At 38.9% G+C, this 18973-nt stretch overlaps 1 protein-coding gene across 7 annotated transcripts in view; it reads right to left on the bottom strand.

The window, feature by feature from the left end:
* HECTD4 (HECT domain E3 ubiquitin protein ligase 4) overlaps nt 1-18973 on the bottom strand; it is a 222188-nt gene that overhangs the window by 105399 nt on the left and 97816 nt on the right. For all 7 annotated transcript variants that reach the window (XR_010108967.1, XM_034934555.3, XM_034934553.3 and 4 more), the window contains 8 exons: nt 17408-17600; nt 13531-13689; nt 9147-9260; nt 7960-8100; nt 4533-4765; nt 4010-4155; nt 1530-1600; nt 496-601 (listed from right to left, as the gene is read on the bottom strand). Coding sequence is in view for 6 of the 7 variants with exons in the window: in XM_034934555.3 (XP_034790446.1) it covers nt 496-601; nt 1530-1600; nt 4010-4155; nt 4533-4765; nt 7960-8100; nt 9147-9260; nt 13531-13689; nt 17408-17600 (1163 nt within the window). In the remaining variant the exon portion in view is untranslated. The remainder of the gene's footprint in view (nt 1-495; nt 602-1529; nt 1601-4009; nt 4156-4532; nt 4766-7959; nt 8101-9146; nt 9261-13530; nt 13690-17407; nt 17601-18973) is intronic.

The following is an 18973-nucleotide window of genomic DNA, read 5'->3' on the forward strand; positions in this document are numbered from 1 at the left end:
AATAAAAGATACATAATTGATTCTTAAGCAAATCACCTTAGTAATAATGCTAACAATTAGGTATATTATTTAAATCAAACTTATAGAAATCAAATGGCACCCAACTACAAAGTCAAAGTATTTTATAAATAACATAGAAAAACAACACCTTCGTCCCCTTCACCAGCTCTAACACACATACTCAGCCTTTCTCATAAACCAGCAATTTGGATGGTACTCTGAACCAAGATCTCCTAAGTAAGTTCCATCTGTTATTTTTGCTAAAGACCCTTTCCCCAGGCCCAACTTACTTTACTGATAAAACTGAAATGTGCAATTATCAGTTCTGAGGGGAACTGTGGAATCTATTATCTTTCAACTGGTCCATGCTTTAGGTTTAACATGCTAACGATCGTATTAGTTATAACAGGAGACTAAAGTTGATCAAACACATTTAAATGTAAACTAAGGACTGAGAACACAAAGGCTAGAAGTGAATAATATAACTGGTGTCACCTGTAATGATCATCCTCATCACTGCCAAATCGGTTGTTTTGGAGCTGTTCAGCCAGGTTGGTTAGGATCACATCCCGTAGCTGGGAGAGTCCACTGTTTCTCTCTCCTAACACAGAAGAAAGCTCCATCAACTACCCTGGTAATGACTCCTAGAATACTGATGCTATTTTTAAAAAGTTTTTAAACAAATAGATTGTCGGCAAGCTAGGGGCACCAGACATACGGACTTATACAAATAAGAGTGGCAAAAATGACATCACAACGAATCCGACTTTTTAACCAGCATCCCGATTAAAGTGTAATTACCCTCTTGATAGATCATGAAGTGTGATTTTTTATTCCTTAATGTTGCTTTTAAATGCCAACTGTCTTTAACATAGTACCTTTTGTTGTGTTGTTTAGTCTAACTTAAAATGTTAGGCTCTAATGTGTGAAGATAACTGGCTTAGAAATCACCAATAAGTGATTATTTTATTTATTAAACATCTATAGTCAGATACATTATGCTAAGCAGTGGAGACAGAAAGTTTATAAAGCTTGCAGATATATAAAACATGGTTTTTGCTTTCAATCTGGTTGAAGTGTAAGCATATATGCAGATACATTCTTTCTTTTTTTTTTGAGACAGGGTCTCGTTCTGTTGCCCAGGCTAGAGTGCAGTTGTGTCATAACAGCTCACTGCATCCTCAACCTCTTGGGCTGAAGCAATCCTCCTGCCTCAGACTCCTGAGTAGCTTGGATGACAAGGTATGGGCCACCATGCCCAGCTAATTGTTTTTATTTTTTGTAGAGTCAGGGTCTTGCTATGCTGGCCAGGCTGGTCTCGAGCTCCTGGGTCAAGTCATCCTCCTGCCTTGGCCTACCAAAGTGCTGGGATTACAGGTGTGAGCCACCATGCCTGGCCTGCAGATACATTTCTTAAATATGCTGACTAACATACATGAAGAAGTGTAAATATTATCTGAATATGCAGTTGTTTCCTTGGGGACAAAAAAAGGACGGCTGTTCAAAGATAATTAAAGGATAATTCTTACCTTCTGTTAAGACCAGTTTAAGTAAGTTATTGATTTCAGTTTCACCTGGGTACAAAATATTTAAACCAGAGCTGAAATGACAAAAAAGTCAAAAACATTTAAGCAAATGTTCTAGAAAATCAACTGTAAATATTTAAATTCATATTTTTATTAAAGATGTCAATTGGATGTGAGGGCGATCTGGCTGCGACATCTGTCACCCCATTGATCGCTAGGGTTGATTCGGCTGATCTGGCTGGCTAGGCGGGTGTCCCCTTCCTCCCTCACCGCTCCATGTGCGTCCCTCCCGAAGCTGCGCGCTCGGTCGAAGAGGACGACCATCCCCAATAGAGGAGGACCGGTCTTCGGTCAAGGGTATACGAGTAGCTGCGCTCCCCTGCTAGAACCTCCAAACAAGATGTCAATTGATTACATAAAACTGTGAAATAACTTTTATCACTAAAAAGGCATTAAAAAAAATTGAGACAGGGTCTCAATATGTTGCCCAGGTTAGTCTTAAACTCCTGAGCTCAAGCGATTCACCTGCCTTGGCCTCCCAAAGTGCTGGGATTGCAGGTGTGAGCTACTGCACCTGGCCTAAAAAGGCATTTGAACCTAAATTCACTGTCACGATCCAGTCCAATCACTTCCCTGATAAGTGGCATCCCTCTCCTCCTCTTCCTGTGAATTACCAAAATGATAAGTACTTGGGGCTAGATGCAGAACTGGTTAGAGAGAATTGGTAAGCTATGAAAAGTCAATGTAGTCAAGCCTACATATAACTATTGTGCCTCCCCAAAAAAACACTTGAGAAAGTAAATTTCTGATTCTCAGCTTTTCCGAAGAGAAGGGAAGAACAATATTGCAAATGGCATCAGAATCTTTTTTCTTTTCATTAATTTATTTGTGTGTGTGCTTATATGCATGCATGTGTGTGTTTTAGACAGGATCTCACTGTCACCCAGGCTGGAGTGCATGGAGTGCAGTGGTGTGATCTCAGCTCACTGCAGCCTTGACCTCCCAGGCTCAAGTGATCCTCCCACCTCAGTCTCCCAAATAGCTGGGACTACAGGTTCTTGCCAGGGCATCGGGCTAATTTTGTTTTTACTTTTTTTGTAGAGACAAGGTCTTACTATGTTGCCCAGACTGGTCTCAAACTTGGCCTCGGCGATCCACCTGCCATGGCCCCTCAAAGTGCTGGGGATTACAGGCATGAGCTACCACACTCAGCCTCTTTTCTTTTTTAATTGAGGTTTAACATTTAATCAAGTGCACATATTTACAGTATACAATCTGATAAGTCTGACATATGTATACACCAATGAAACCATCACCACAATCAAGATAGTGAATATACCCATCCCCTCCAAAAGTTTCCTCAGAGCATCAGATTTCAATCATTGCCTTAATGCTCCACAGAAAGAGATTCGAAGCATAATGTGCTGTGGAAGGAAAACAACTTCCTGTCATCTATGCTCACCCCTGTCATACAGATCTTTCAGACCAACCATTCAGCTCTCTCTTGGACACTAAATTATACTTAATCACTTTAAGGCTGTATTCCTGTATAAAAGTTTGCTGAGGCCAGGCATGGTGGCTCACACCTGTAATCCCAGTACTTTGGGAGGCCAAGGTGGGTGGATCACCTGAGGTCAGGAGTTCAAGACCAGCCTGGCCAACATGGTGAAACCCCATCTCTACTAAACATACAAAAATTAGCCAGGCATGGTGGCACATGCCTGTAATCCCATCTACTTGAGAGGCTGAGGCAGGAGAATCACTTGAAGCCGGGAGGCGGAGATTGCGGTGAGCTGAGATCGCACCACTGCACTCGAGCCTGGGCAACAAGAGTGAAACTCCGTCTCAAACAAGCAAAAAGAAAAAAAGTTCACTGAACTGAAAAAAAAAACCAAAACAAAAAAAAAGACTTACAATAAATAGAAAATGGCCTATAAATTCTGCTCTCTTGTCTGAAAAGGTTTTAAACAGGTTGATAAAGGCTTGCATTGTTGAGCACTTACTTTGCATCAGGCCTTACCTTAGGAAAACCTCACAAACCCATAAAACAGGTGCTATTTTTATGCCCATCTTACAGCTAAGGAAATGCGAACCTTAAACCAAGATCACACTAGTGAGTGGCAAAGTCTAGAACCCAGGTCTGCCTGTTGCCAAAGCCTGCTTCTTAACCACCCTGCCACACTCTGCAAAATGAGATCAGCTTGGAAACAATAAAAATATCCACTTAAAGGGTTGGTTTTGTTTGTTTGTTTGTTTGTTTTAGATCCAAACAGTGAGATAAGGAAATGCAGGTACACAGTTGGCTTTGGTCCTCTGAAGGTGGGGCCACAAACCCCTCTCCAGTGAAATTATCCCCAATCCATGAGGTCCCAACTGTGGGATGGGGTAAGAGGCATTTATACTACCAGCTTTCAGGGAAGATTACAATGCCTTGCAGAAGAATCATTTTGCAGAGAGCACTACAAAAATCATTAGCTGTTTACCTGATGGCAAGGCAGACTTCCTTCTGAATTTCAGGGCAAATTTGATCTTTTGGAGCCATCAACAACTGCCAAAGAAGCAATCCCGACCGTCGAATGATGTCTCGATTCCTTTCAGTTTGTGGGCTGAAGAAAAATTTAAATACCACCTACAGAAACAGAAGGAGTCTATCTAAAAATGCTAATTCTACTGGGGATAAAATTATCTCTACAAAGAAAGTACATGGTAGATATCCTATGAACAAATAACCAGGTGGATTTTGTTTAACCACAATCTCTTCTACTGTGTAAAGGTATAATTATAGTAAATATTTTGCATATATTAATTGTAATAAGCTATGTATAGCAATACTCCATTAAGCACAGTGCAATGAATATGATAATTCTAACTCCAGGATTAGAAGGTGGTAAGATGCAGAACAGGGAAATCATTAAATTTTTCTTCTGGTAAAAATGAACTGGCTGAAGCCAAGGTATGCGTTTCCTTTTCTCTATCATCTTATTTATTTCAAAACAGTGTATTTACCTGAAAGACAACGAGAATGCAGCGTATAATACAGGTATCTCCATTAACCATGGCCTTCTCCATAATGTCACAAATACTGCTAAGATGATGTGCTTCAATTGGATGCTGCTTGCCCAAGACACTTGTGATTGGAAGATTGGGGTTGGTGGCAAGAAGATTGAGTTGGTGTATGCACATCGCACCAACGTGGTGCAATAATTGGTTTATAACCTCATTCGTGGTTACAGCCTCTTCTAGAAGATGAAAAGGAAACTGAGTGAGGAAAGACATCTCTATGGGTGGTCCCCAAAGAATAGACCTCTGACTTACAAAAGGTGCGTGCGCACTAGAAAAGGATATTTTGGCTATAATCTCTTTCACTGCTGCCAGAGAACGCTTCTCCCTGCCACAGGTGCTGGGGTGAAAACACCTGGGGAGTTCATTTGTTTGGAACATAAGTAGCTACCACTTCCTGAGCCCTTTTTATATGCTGAAGAATGGGCTGAATGCTTTACATGGTTCTCAACTTAGACTATTTTAGCCCTGTTTTGTAGAGCAATAAACCAAGAGTCAGAGAAGTTAAGGTACTTGCCCTAGGTCACACAGCTAAGAAGTAGTAGAACTGGGATTTGGATTCAGGCCACCTCATTCCACAGCCCCTACTGGTAACCATTCTAGTAAAACCTCTCCATATCCTATGTCTGCTCCATATTAGAACTCCTGTCTATAAATAGCTCCTCATGTTTTGACATGTTAAGCTGAAAATGCCCGTTAGATAACCAAGTGGAAGTGAATCCACAGTCTGGAGTTCAGGCAAGAGGCTTGGTAGTCAGTAATATAAAGTGGACTTTCTTTTCTACTTTTTGCTTTTTCAAAAAAAAAGCTTTATCAAGATATAATTTACATTCCATAAAACTCGCCCACTCTAAATGCACAACTCACCAAGTTTTAGTAAATTTACACAAATACCAAAATCAAGAATGAAAGCTGAGAAAAAACACTGACCCTACAGATACTAATTACTGTGGTGATTAACATTTGTCTACATGAACTGGCTTTGGTCCTCTGAAGGACCAAGTCTACAAGTTCTCTGATATGCTTCTTCTAGGAGGTGGAGCTTAATTCCCCTTCCCTTCAGTGTGGTCGAGACTAACAGAGTGTGGAAAGGGAGAAGTGGAATCTTAATAGTGGAGAAATCTGGCAGACATCATTTAAACAAAGTGATCAGTTTTTAATATCACTAGTAATAAGTCATGTCAATATCATGTACCTTGGAATAGAAGTAATGTGAAGGGGATACCGTTTCTGTGGTATTCTTCCCCCAATCCGTAACTTCAGTCTAACCATGAGAAAGCATCAGATGAACCCACAGGGAAGGACATTCTATTCTGCAAATGTGTGACCAGTACTCCCCAAGTGTCCTGTTCTGCTCTTCAGACAGAACAGCTCTACTAATCTATGGCCCAGGTTTGCTGCTTTCTTCTCCCAGCAGCTCAGATCTGCTGTTGAGCCACTCTACTAAATTTTTCTTTTCAAATCTGGAATTTCCATTTTTTGTTGTTGTTGTTGTTTTGTTTTGTTTTTTAAAATAATCTCTTTACTGAAATTCTCAATTTGCTTAATCATAGTCATCATACTTGCCTTTAATTTTTTAAAACTTGGATTCCTTCAGTTCTTTAAATGTATTTATAATGGCTGCTTTAAGTCTTCATCTGACTTTAAAGTCATCAGTCCAACATCTGCATTTCTCCTGCATTGCGTGGTTACTGATTTCTCTGCTCAGTTTATTTTTTCAAATACTTGTTTCTTTCTTGCATTTATTTTTTTTAATTTTATCTTATTTTATTTTTTTGAGACAGAGTTTCAAAAAAGTTAAGTTGTTGCCCAGGCTGGGGTGCAATGGCATGATCTCAGCTCACTGTAACCTCAGCCTCCCAGTTCAAGTGATTCTCCTGCCCTAGCCTCCCAAGTAGCTGAGACTACAGGCGCCTGCCACCACACCCAGCTAACTTTTTTGTATTTTTAGTAGAGATGGGGTTTCCCCATGTTGGCCAGGCTGGTCTCGAACTCCTGACCTCAGGTGATCTGCCTGCCTCAGCCTCCCAAAGTGCTGGGATTACAGGTGTGGGCCACAGCGCCTAGCCTCATTTATTTTTAATTATTCTTGTTTTTCTTTTTCAGCCTGGCTTCCTAGGGGTCACCCCTATCTGTATTCCTTAGTGGTTGTCAACCAATGATTGTGGTCAAACACCTTGAGCCAGTAATACTTTCACCCTGGATGGATCTGTGTATTTCAGGAGAAGTGCAGCAAAGTTCAAGCGGTTTTAAACTCTGCTCTGGTTTTTACTTCCTGTTGGGCCCTCTCACATCTTTGCATGTGTATGCAGACTCATGTTTAGCCAGAATTGTGTGAGTAGCTTAGGCTGTCTTAGGCCTCTTCTGTGTAGATGTGTGGTCCCCCACAGCTTTCTCACTATCCAGATCTCCCTAGTAAACTTCTAGCTAGTCAGCTGGGCCACTGCTTGCCCTAACTGGGATCAAGATCTAAGACCTGCTGAGCCACTGGTCTCTGTTTGTTTGCCACCAAGATGACTACTGTTACTGACAATGCTACTGGACATGAGGTTTTTCCACGCTCTGCTCCCTATCAAGTCAGCCCCCTCTGGCAGCAAAGCTGCTGCTTTTCACAATCTTCTCCACCCTGAGAGAATTACTGTGCTGACCAAGCTTGAGGTGGTCAGCATAGTAATTCTCTCAATGCAGACTGAGGTGGAGGATAGGAGCAGTTCTAGCGAAGAACACCATGGACTTCCACTGTTCTTACCCAAAGTTCAAGGTTTTTTAAAATGAATAACAACTCTCAATTTAGTGTATGCCTTGGCAATTTCCAGGGCCTGGAAATAGTTGTTTTTGATAATTGCCTGTTTTAGTGTTGCTTTATGGGTAGGGGACTTGCTGAGTGATTAATTCCTCCATATTAGCATAGTTGACTTTAAAGCCAAAAGATTTTAATATTAACTTAGTATTAAGAATGTTCATATTAATATTGAAAAATACAAAGGTCCTTCACTGGTAATTCTATCTAAGTTTGTGTATAATTAAGTCATTACCAATGCAAAACATTACAACAGCAAATAATCCCATGCCAAATACAAATAATCAATTTTTGCAACAAAGTTCCAACAATTTCAGGAAGGACATAACAATTTTCCTTTAAAAAAGTCTATGGACCACCTCAAAAGCTCTATTTATTTACATACTTATTTACTTAATCATAACTCATCTTTCATGGTTACAGATAACAAAGGACTTTAGGTTTCAAAAGTTCAAAGAGGGAAAACTGGTGACACATTCTGGGGTTGGGCTATGTTTTCACCTACTAATGCTGTGGTATTCTCTCATATTTCAGAGGAAAATCTTTTCCTGCAAGACCCTGAGTGCACCTCACCTTTGGGCTCCGTGATAATGTGACTGACTCCAAGTCTCTGGCAGACATAATGGAAGGCTTGATTCCCAGGGTTACACCACTGATCGATATAGTCATTTGAGCATGTCCATAGCATGTTGTTCACTGTGTCATAACACGCTCCTGCAAAAAGAGCATACTGTATTCAGTCACCATGCCACCAGCTACCTGTATACATATTTCTCACAAGCACTGCTACAAAGTGGAAGGGCAAGGATGCTCTCTAATGTTGACAACCCACAACCCTAGTCCCACAGATTTATTTGGCAAGGCACTAGGTTGGGACTCGGCAAAAGCCAGCATTTAATTTTTAATTTTGCTTAACTCCTGTGTGAGGAGTAAATCTCACAAAATAGATAGCTCTTAGTAACTGATTTATCTGTGACCTACTTCCAAAGAGGATTTAAGTGGCTTACATTAAAAACACAGGTATAATAGGACCAATTAACATTAATACACAATAAAAAGCCCTAATAACTGAGCCCAAAACTTAGAAATAAGCTTCCTACCACCCAGGGCAAAGAGAAAATCCAGTATATTACTTAATGTTCATTTTCTAACAATAACAGGTATACCAATTCCTCACAGGAAATAAACTTTTTGTGGCATAAACCTGAGAATTTCTTATAGGCATCATCACACAACCTAATCAACAGTATCTTCAATTGCAGTTTATTCAGAGGAATTTTACATATGGCAATGTCTTATACTCATTCCCCAAATTAAAATTTAATATAAAAAAATTCTTTCTGGCTGGACACAATGGCTCATGCCTGTAATCCCAGCACTTCGGGAGGCCAAGGCAGGAAGATTGCTTGAGCCTAGGAGTTTGAGACCAGCCTGGGTGACATAGTGAGACCTTGGCTCTACAAAAAATAAACAAAATTAGCTGGGCATGGTGGTGTGCTCCTGTAGTCCCAGTTACTCAGGAGGCTGAGATGGGAGGACTGCTTGAGCCCAGGAGGTAGAGGCTGCAGTGAGCCAAGATCGTAACACTTCACTCCAGCCTAGGTGACAGAAGAGACCCTGTCTCAAACAAAACAAAACAAAACAAAAAACGTCTTTCTTTTCAAGAAAACTAGAATGCCACAGGGAACTGGCAAGACAGTTCAAGAGAAATTTGCTAAAACTTGAAATTTTCCAAAGAAATGTGCAAGTTTATTTCTTACCCAATCCTGGTACGAGAGCACCACGCCCCAGTGAGCTTCCAGCAGCATCTATGAGATCTGCACGACTTGTAAACTGACCATCCGAAATATTATACACCAAGCTGGAGGCTAGGACTTTGGAAACAAACATTAAGCTGTTTAATGAGCCTGAAGATTATTTTTAAAGTTTAAATTTTAGGCTTTTAACAAGACTTTTATAAAAATCACACCCTTTTCTTGTTGTTGTGTATTGGTGGTAATTGGTGGTAAAGAGATGGAGAATACATGCATAAGACCACAGAAAGAAAACTGTCACCACCAGAAATTTTCCTAAATTTAATACTGAACCATAGTTTTCAAAGTGTTTTTAAAATGGCAACTTTTGCATGACGGTTCTTTCCGATATACATTATCAAAAGGGTAACTGCAAGAGGGGTTATGATCACTAATATCACAAGATGCAAATGTTTACAAGAAACACTTTGCAGTTAGTCAGTGTTCAATAAAGCTTGGTGTATACTCAAACACAGCTCAGCTGCAATCTTTCCTAATACTGGCTCTACAACTTGGACACACCCTGGCTTTTTCCCTTAACACAGGATAGTGCAGTATTAAAGAGCATGGACTTTGGGCTTCAGAGTTTGAATCCCAGCTCTAAAACTTTTGGGTGGCCCTGGGAAAGTCATTGAACATTTCAGTTTCCTCATTTCTAGAGTGGAAATAATAAAAGTCCTACCTTATATAGTTATTTTAAAGAATAAATGAGTTAAAATATGTCAAGGATCCACACCAGCATATATATATATATGTATTAATTGCTATCATTGATTTTATTTTCTTCCCCATTTTCAAACAAAACTTTAGCACTGTGTCTCTTGAGTTTTCTTCTTTTTCATATTTTAATCACCCTAGTAGCCCAGATCCGCATCGTGCCTAACTTAAGTTATAACATAAATGATACTCTTTTTTCTATTTTCTACTGTTTCATTAAACAAAATGGGACAGTGGAAAACAGACCTCCAAATCTCTTTTTTCATGGTACTTACCATATATATGCTTTCTCCCCACTTGGCCACTTATATGAATAATATCCGTCCTTTATGGCTTAAACTCAAAACCTCATGAAGTCTCTCCTTTCTACCCCACTCCACAATGAGCCTTCCTTTCTCAGATTGTGCAGCTCACAAATCTGCTCCACATGGATCCTTCCAGCAGGGATGCAGCATTGTCTATCATTTTCTCATTGTCTCACATATCTACGTCATCTCTCCTAACTAGACTAAGAGCTGTTAAAGGCAAGCACCAATTCTTCCACTTTCTGAGCAGCCCCCACAGTAGCCGAAGAGGAACAGGATACAGAAGGAATTTAAGCATTTACTGATTTGTTGCACTAAAGCAGAATCACTGTGTAAGCTATATCCTCATGAAAGAATGGTACCATGAAGACCCACTTTAATTAAATGGGGTCAATTTCAACTGAGCAAAAAAGCCATGCCAAGGAGACTAAACACAATTTAATAAGACTAATGGTCATAATATGTGGTAATAGGAGGAAAAAAGAGGGGGAAAAAAAGAAAAGACTGATAGTCAATAACATAAAAACCCAATTTTTATTTTTGTTTTATTTATTTATTTATTTATTTAGAGACAGAATCTCGCTCTGTCGCCAGGCTGGAGTGCAGTGGCACGATCTAGGCTCACTGCAACCTCCAGCTCCCAGGTTCAAGCAATTCTCCTGCCTCAGCCTCCTGTGTAGCTGGGACTACAGGCACGCGCCACCACGCCCAGCTAATTTTTGTATTTTAGTAGAGATGGGGTTTCACCACGTTGGCCACGATGGTCTCGATCTCTTGACCTCATGATCTGCCCACCACAGCCTCCCAAGTGCTGGGATTACAGGCGTGAGCCACTGCGCCTGGCCAAAAAACCCAATCTTTAAATGGATAAAAGACTTTGGAGGAATAGATATTCCTCCAAAGAAGGTATACAAATGGCCAATAAGCACATGAAAAGATGCTAAGCACCATTAGTCATTAAGGAAATGCATAAAATCACAATGAGGTACAACTTCATATCCACAAAGATGGCTATAATCAGAAAAATGGAAAATAACAAATGTTGGTGAGGATGTAGAGAAAATAGAACCATTATACTTTGGAGATGAGAACGTAAAATGGTATGGCCACTTTGGGAAACAGTTTAGCAGTCCCTCCAAGGGGAAACATACAGTTACCATATGACCCAGCGATTCCACTCCTACGTATGTGCCCAAGAGTATGAAAAACATCCACACAAAACTTACATACTAATGTTCATAACAGCATTATTCAAAATAGCCAAAAAGTAGAAACAACTCAAATGTCCATCAACTTATGAATGGATAAACAAAATGGGATATTATCCACACAATGAAATATAATTCAACCATAAAAAGTAATGAAGTACTGATTCATGCTGTAATATGGATGAACCTCGAAAACATTATGTTAAGTTTAAAAAGCAGTCACAGACTCACTCCATCCTGCCACCCTGTGAAGACGCCTGCTTCTCCTTTGCCTTCCGCCATGATTGTAAGTTTCCTAAGGCCTCTCCAGCAATGCGTAACTGATGGATAAAACAACTTGGAACCAATAAAAAAGAGCTGGGTCTGGTGTCAAGAGACTTGGACCACATCACTTCACCTGTCTGAGCCTCAGTAACCACGTAGTGATCCCATGGCTAAAGACTGAGAAAGATCTAGGATCACTGGTGTCCAATAATAAATGCACATTTGCAAGCACTAAGGAGAAAACCTCACTCCATGTACTTTCTTCCTGGAGACCAAGCCCACTACAGCAAGGAGTATCTTCAAGCGAGGGTGGAATTGTGCATGAGTAGAGAACACTCTCCATCTCTTCTCACATCACACAGCTCTCCAGTTGATACAATATTCAACTATAGTTACATCGAGGGAAAAATGATTCTATATTTATATATAACTCTCCATAATGTGTCAAGTGTCCTCACACTATCCTATGTGGTAGGTATAATCATCTGCACATTTTTTTTAATGGGAAAGTTGAGGCTTTGAATGATTAATTTCCCCAAGATAACAGTTACTAAAAGAAACAAGATTTTTACATGTCTGTCTGCATCTACTTTTATAGCTCCTGATTTTATTCGTAGCTCAGCCACCATAATATGCACAGAATGAGACAAAACAATAAGTGGTATTTTGCTACTATCGAGTAAAACCAAAAATTAAAAATCAAGCAAATAAACAAACAAACGAAAAAGCAGTCATAAAAGGCCATATGTTGTATAATTCCATTTACATGAAAAGTAGAGTATAGGTAACTCCACAGAGACAGAAAGTAGATTGGTAGATGCCAGGGGTCAGGGAGTAGGAGAGCAACTGTTGATGAGTATGAGGTTTCTTTTTGGGGTGATGGATAGATTAGTGGTAATGACTGCACAACTCTGTGAACATATTAAAAACCACTGAATTGTATATTTTAAAGGGGTGAAATTTACGGTGTGTGAGTTATATTTCAATAAAGCCACCGCCCCCAGCCTGAGGAACATTTAATTCTATACTTTATCCCATTTAACTATGTGTGCACTCTGAAGCCAAAATTACACTGCTTTCATTACTATAGTGTGCCTCCTTATAATAATATATGGATATTTTAAAATACTAACACATTTTTACACATTTGCTTTTCTATGTCTTATGCTTAGTATTTTGTATATGTGTCCTAAAATGGAGGTGTTTTACATATGTATTTTAATAGCTTTGAAATTCTATTGGCAGGGCGTGGTGGCTCATGCCTGTAATCCCAGCACTTTGGGAGGCCAAGGTGGGTGGATCACCTGAGGCCAGGAATTCCAGAACAGCCTGGCTAACATGGCGAAATGCCATCTCTACTAAAAATAAAAAAATTAGCCGGGCATGGTGGCATGTGCCTGTAATCTCAGCTACTAGGGAGGCTGAGGCAGGAGAATCACTTCAACCCGGGAGGCAGAAGTTGCAGTAGGCTGAGATCATGCCACTGCACTCCAGCCTGGGCGACAGAGCAAGACTCCGTCTAAAAAAAAAGAAATTCTATCATAGTGAGTAGAGCTCTTGCTGTATCGTCAGTAAATAATGTGACAAAATATTATTTTATTTCCTAAAACTTTGTTGAACTGATTATTTCTATTAATTTTATAGGACAATAGTTTTCAAAACTATACTAATATGTCATCCACAAAAAATTATATTGTTAAATCTTCCTAGCCTATTTGATAATTGGTATTTTTTGTTATCAGAGAGCTATTGCAAACAACTATTTAACAAAGTAAGTTTTAAATAATTAATAGGAAAGCTTTAAATTTCAGAGTTTGAGATAAATCGAGGAAAGTGCCACAAGTAAAATTCACTTACTTTTTAAAGATGACAAACCACTTGTTCCACCAAAAAGAGATCGGGTGGCAGAGCTGCCTGATCCCCCTGGAGGAGGCACCAGCATCACCAAGTAGGTGCCACAGGTATATATGGGTGTCTTCCGCAGCATTTTTAGAGGCAGCCCACAGCTAGTATTTGCTGGAGAAAGGAATGAAAATGCTAAGTCAAAATATTTGACACAAAAGTTAATTTGATTACCAACACAGATTAGGATATAATGAGGGAGACCCAAACTCAAACAAAGATTTGGAAAACAGATTTCCAGATTAAGAAAACAGAATAAGAAGTAATAGCTAAGGAAAAAAATAATTATCTTCTGGCTCCACAGCCTGACCCTGAGCCTCCTATTTATATGGTCTGAACATTTCTTGACAGTGCTCCCAATCCTCAATATGCCATCATGCCTCTACAAATTATTCCAAAAAAATAAATCCTCACATGGACTAAATCTCAAAATAAGAGAAGAATCCTAGTATTTGTTTGTGTTTCCCCTAGAAAACTGATATAGGTTGAGTACATTTATCTGAAATGCCTGGGACCAGAAGTGTTTTGGATTTCAGATTTTTTCAGAATTTGAAATATTTGGATTATACTTAAGAGTTGAGCATTCCTAATTGAAAAATCCAAAATCCAAAATATTCCAGTGAACATTTCCTTTGTTTTCATTTATGTTTACTCATTACATCTGAGATTAGTGAGAACATTTCCTTTGAGCATCATGTAGGCACTCAAAAAGTTTCAGATTTGGGAGCATTTTAGATTTTTAGATTTGGGATGAACAACCTATATTCCAATCAAGATCTTGGTTTTTCTTTCCCATTTTATATAGAACAAATTCTTGACAGGCTTGTGATATTAAACTCATAACAAACAGCTTTCAACATGAAATCGGCCAAAATTTCAACCTAATGAAAGCTTTCACAATATCTATCACAAAACAATTTTATAGCTGTGTAACTTATTATAACCCCTTATATACATTTTTCTTTTTTTTAAGGGTCAATGACATAAACTGTCATTAGGAAAATAATTATTGTTTCTAATCAAGAGGTGTAAAATGTACTTTAATCTCCCTTACTGGCATATCTAGAAAGTGGAGTGAATTTACGGATTTTCTATATACAAGCCTAGCGAGGATTGATTATGTCAACAGAGAATCAACTGGAGTGCTTTACTTAGAAAGCTGTCAGGCTATAAAATATAACTTATTATCTATAGCCTGGATAGATGAAAATCATTTTTAGATGGTTTAGATTAGAAGAGTGAGTAAAGTGAAACCTAATCTATCTGATATTTGTTTTGAATGCTTGTGCTTCTAAAAAGCTTTTTTTTTTTTAAGCTGCAAGCCCCCACCAAGTATATTCTTCATTAAGGACATAAATTCAAGAAGATAAATTTCCACTGGTAAGAAACCTAAAGACAGCAATAATTGGAAAATTAGCAACTTTGTGAGTATAACATTTTCACCAAGATGTTTTCAATAGACATATGCTTATTAAGATGGCAATAGGTATTAGTTTTTAATGGAATAAAAACTTTTTTTTTTTTTTTTTGAGACTGAGTCTCACTGTTGTCTGCCTGGGCTGCAGTACAATGGCGCCATCTTGGCTCACTGCAACCTCCACTTCCTGTGTCAGCAATTCTCCTGCCTCAGCCCCTCCCGAGTAGCTGAGACTACAGGAGCCGGCCATCACACCCGGCTAATTTTTGTATTTTCAGTAGAGATGGGGTTTCACCATGTTGGCCAGGCTGGTCTTGAACTCCTGACCTCAGGTGATCCACCCACCTCAGCCTCCCAAAATGCTGGGATTATAGGCATAAGCCACTGCCCCTGGCCAAAACCTTATAGACACCTTGAATGTTCGCTTACTTTTGAAAAGTTTCTTAGTTTATAACTGGTGAATTTTTAATTTAATGTAGCAACATCACGTTAAAGAATCCACATAAAAGTATGATGATTGCTTAAGCCCAGGAGTTTGAGACCAGCCTGGACAACATAACAAGACCTCATGTTTTTTAAAAAAAAAAAAAAGTACAATGAGACCACATGTTTAGAATACAGATACCCGTTTCTACCAAATTCTAGTATATGTGCTGCCAAAGCATGCACATTTCTACCAAATTCTAAATATGTCCTTGCCTTCTGAGGTCTTTCTTTGATATTATACATATTTTCAACAAGCATTCTTTTAGTATTTCCATTGTTTAGGGTAAGATTTCATTTTCTCCCAAGGGACAAACCCAGATCAGGCCTTCAGCTTGTCATGAAAATGTTTATTTAGGTAACAACAAAAACAAAAACAAAAAAAACTGTCCTCTAGAAAGTATCTTCTACAGTTGGAATTATCCACTTACCCAAATCATAAAAACTATTAACAATTTTGCCACTTATCTTTGATACAAAAGAAGCCTGTGAAAATAAAATACTGTCCTTAAATTCTAATATGGACTAATAAGTATTTAATTTGGTAGTCTCATAATAAATTAACTATAAATATTTTCTCTTCCTAGCATTTCCAACTATAAAAATAAAGCATAAGATTACACTGAATTCATTAAATGCATATTAATTCAGATGCAGTTTTCTACATATGGCATCTTTTTCTAGCTTTATCTTTTACTGCAGTTCATAGTTTGCTATAAATCCAAATATTTGGTATGTAATCTGTAAACTCTATGGAATAATGGTTCTTAATGTTTTTGGGGGTCATAGATGACTCTGAAAATCTGATGAAAGTTATGACAGATACATATAAAATGATATCTAAAACTTTGAGGGAGTATGTTTAATAACATACTCCCTTAAAGGTGTATCCTGGTTAAGAACTCCTACTTTAAAAGTGCAGAACAGCCAGGCGCGGTGGCTCACGCCTGTAATCCCAGCACTTTGGGAGGCCAAGGTGGGCGGATCACGAGGTCAGGAGATCGAGACCATCCTGGCTAACATGGTGAAACCCCGTCTCTACTAAAAATACAAAAAATTAGCCAGGCGTGGTAGCGGGCGCCTGTAGTCCCAGCTACTTGGGAGGCTGAGGCAGGAGAATGGCGTGAACCTGGGAGGCGGAGCTTGCAGTGAGCTGAGATCGCGCCACTGGACTCCAGCCTGGAAGACAGAGCAAGACTCCATCTCAAAAAACAAAAACAAAAACAAAAAACAACAACAACGAAAAAAAAGTGCAGAACAATGTATATAGTATACTACCTTCTATTAAGAAAAGGCAGAAATTATGAACATATAAATTTATCTTTAATTATATTTGCATAAATAAACACTGGAAGGATAAATGAAAACTAATAAATATAGTTACCTGTGGTGGGGTAGGGTGGGGTCACAATATAAAATTTACCAACATGGTAAGAATAAGACTTCTCTGCATATACCTTTTTACATTGTTTTGACTTTCAAATTCTGTACGTGTATTATCTATTTTAAAACATTAAATTAAAAAACTAAATGATAAATTCTAAAAAACAAAATATCTACTGTAGAAGGCTTTTCTGTTATTTGCTTGGTCAAGACTGTATTTAGGGAAGATGATGCTAAGTATCAGGTTTTCTCATTCACAAAGCATACGCAAAATATGAAATCAACTAATTTCTATGAATGGTGATGATGATAAGGTGTTTACAATTTAACATGGGGCTATTTTGCATTCTTACAGGTTCATATGAATTTGTGTCCATAGCCTACAACATGTATTGGCTTGGAATAAAAAGCTGGACAATGACTGGAAGACCAAATAAAGTCAACTATGCAAAGGAAAGGGCTTTGTACAGCACGGACGAAGTGCTCAATAAGACGTAGCTGAACAGAGCTATACAAGGAAACAGATCTGGGAAGCACAGAGTAACATACCTGCTTGATCCTCTTTCAGTGTGTTGGAGATGGTGGAACCAGTCAGGGCAGCAAGCGTTGCTGACGGGGAGGCTCTATACCGAGAAAGTCTACTTAGAAGCATCTCATTAATGCTTTTGGCAGATTCGCCCTCTTTTCTCATTAGAATTGTACGTTCCTGAAGTGGGTTGGCTACAAATACACCATTTTCAACCTAACATAGAAAAAAAGGAGGTCCTAAAATGATATCTGTTTCCATTTAGTTAGCAAATTTCTACTGAGGATATTATTGTGAGTAAATAAAAAATATTTCAAAAACTGCTCCTGAGTAGATGTATACCTTAAAACTTAAATGTGCTATAGAAACTACTACAAACAAAAGAGACTATGCTAAGTTTGAGATTTTTCACTTTTCATAATAGCTATAATGTTTAATAGGTCTATGAAAAGTTGTTGATTAAAATTCCTTACACTGGATTCCACAGGCAGCGCTTACTAATTACATGCCTCTGACAGGTTGAAGTCAAATGAGAGGAAAACAAATCAATCAGTCTTTGATTTACTGTTAAGGACAACTATGAGGATAATGTCTTCTCGAAATATCTTCAGTGGCTAAAATCCAAACTCTTTATTAACAGCAGTTAACATTAGCACCAGCTGCTCAGGCCCTGGCAGAGCAAGCCTGGACAAAGCCAGACTTTGCTAAAAATACACATCAACTTCAACTGGATCTTTGCTGGTGCTTTCCAGTTCTTTCATTCATCACTTGGTTATTCCCCAGAAAAATCTTTGGAGTGGTGACTCCAAAATTCCTTCACCAATTTTGAGCTTGACTTTCAGCAGACCACCTGGTTTTCTTCTTTCTTCTTTTTTTTTTTTTTTCTTTTTCCACCTGGCTTTCTGTATTGCTAAAAAGATCCAGACCACTTACTATAAGCTTCTCCTACTCACGTCTCTTCCAACTTAAGAATCTTGGGATCCAGCCTCATTTACTATTTCCTTTGTCTTAATTCAGAGGAAGAAGGATTTCACCTCATATTATTGAAGATGAACCCTTCCACTTCTGCCTCAAGTCCTGTGCTCCCCTCTGCCTCTTCATCATTAGTGTCTCCCTCTCTATTGAGTTCCTTCTCTTTGTTTTCAAATATTCACAGGTCTTAAACAAAACCTTGGTGGCCCATTAAAATATCATCCCTTTTGTCAAATCTCTCATGGCCCCTTTCTAGATCCAAGAACTGGGTCCCCACCAGCAAAGACAGGCAGGACTGGCCTGCAGCTGTGGGGTGTGGAGATAAGAGGGAATGGGAGTGCAAAGTGGCAAATCTTCAGAAGCAAAGGGAAAGCAAAAGAGGAGTCCACAGGGAAAGGTTGGTAACACAGAAGGGGCAAGAGAAAGTGAGTAAACTCAGGAGCACAGCCAGGAAAGATTCCCAAAGGTGGGTGTACGTAGTGGGGGAGTCTTTTATGACATATTCACAAATGATAAAGAAAAAGTTTTGTTACAGAGTCCAAAAATGCTGTTTCTATTTCCCCACCCCCTGCTTTTTAACCCTTTGCAGTTCGTAGTCTCTGAATTCAGCACCCTCT

This window comes from Pan paniscus, chromosome 10 (assembly GCF_029289425.2).
Source record: "Pan paniscus chromosome 10, NHGRI_mPanPan1-v2.0_pri, whole genome shotgun sequence".
NCBI classification, from domain to species: Eukaryota; Metazoa; Chordata; class Mammalia; order Primates; family Hominidae; genus Pan; species Pan paniscus.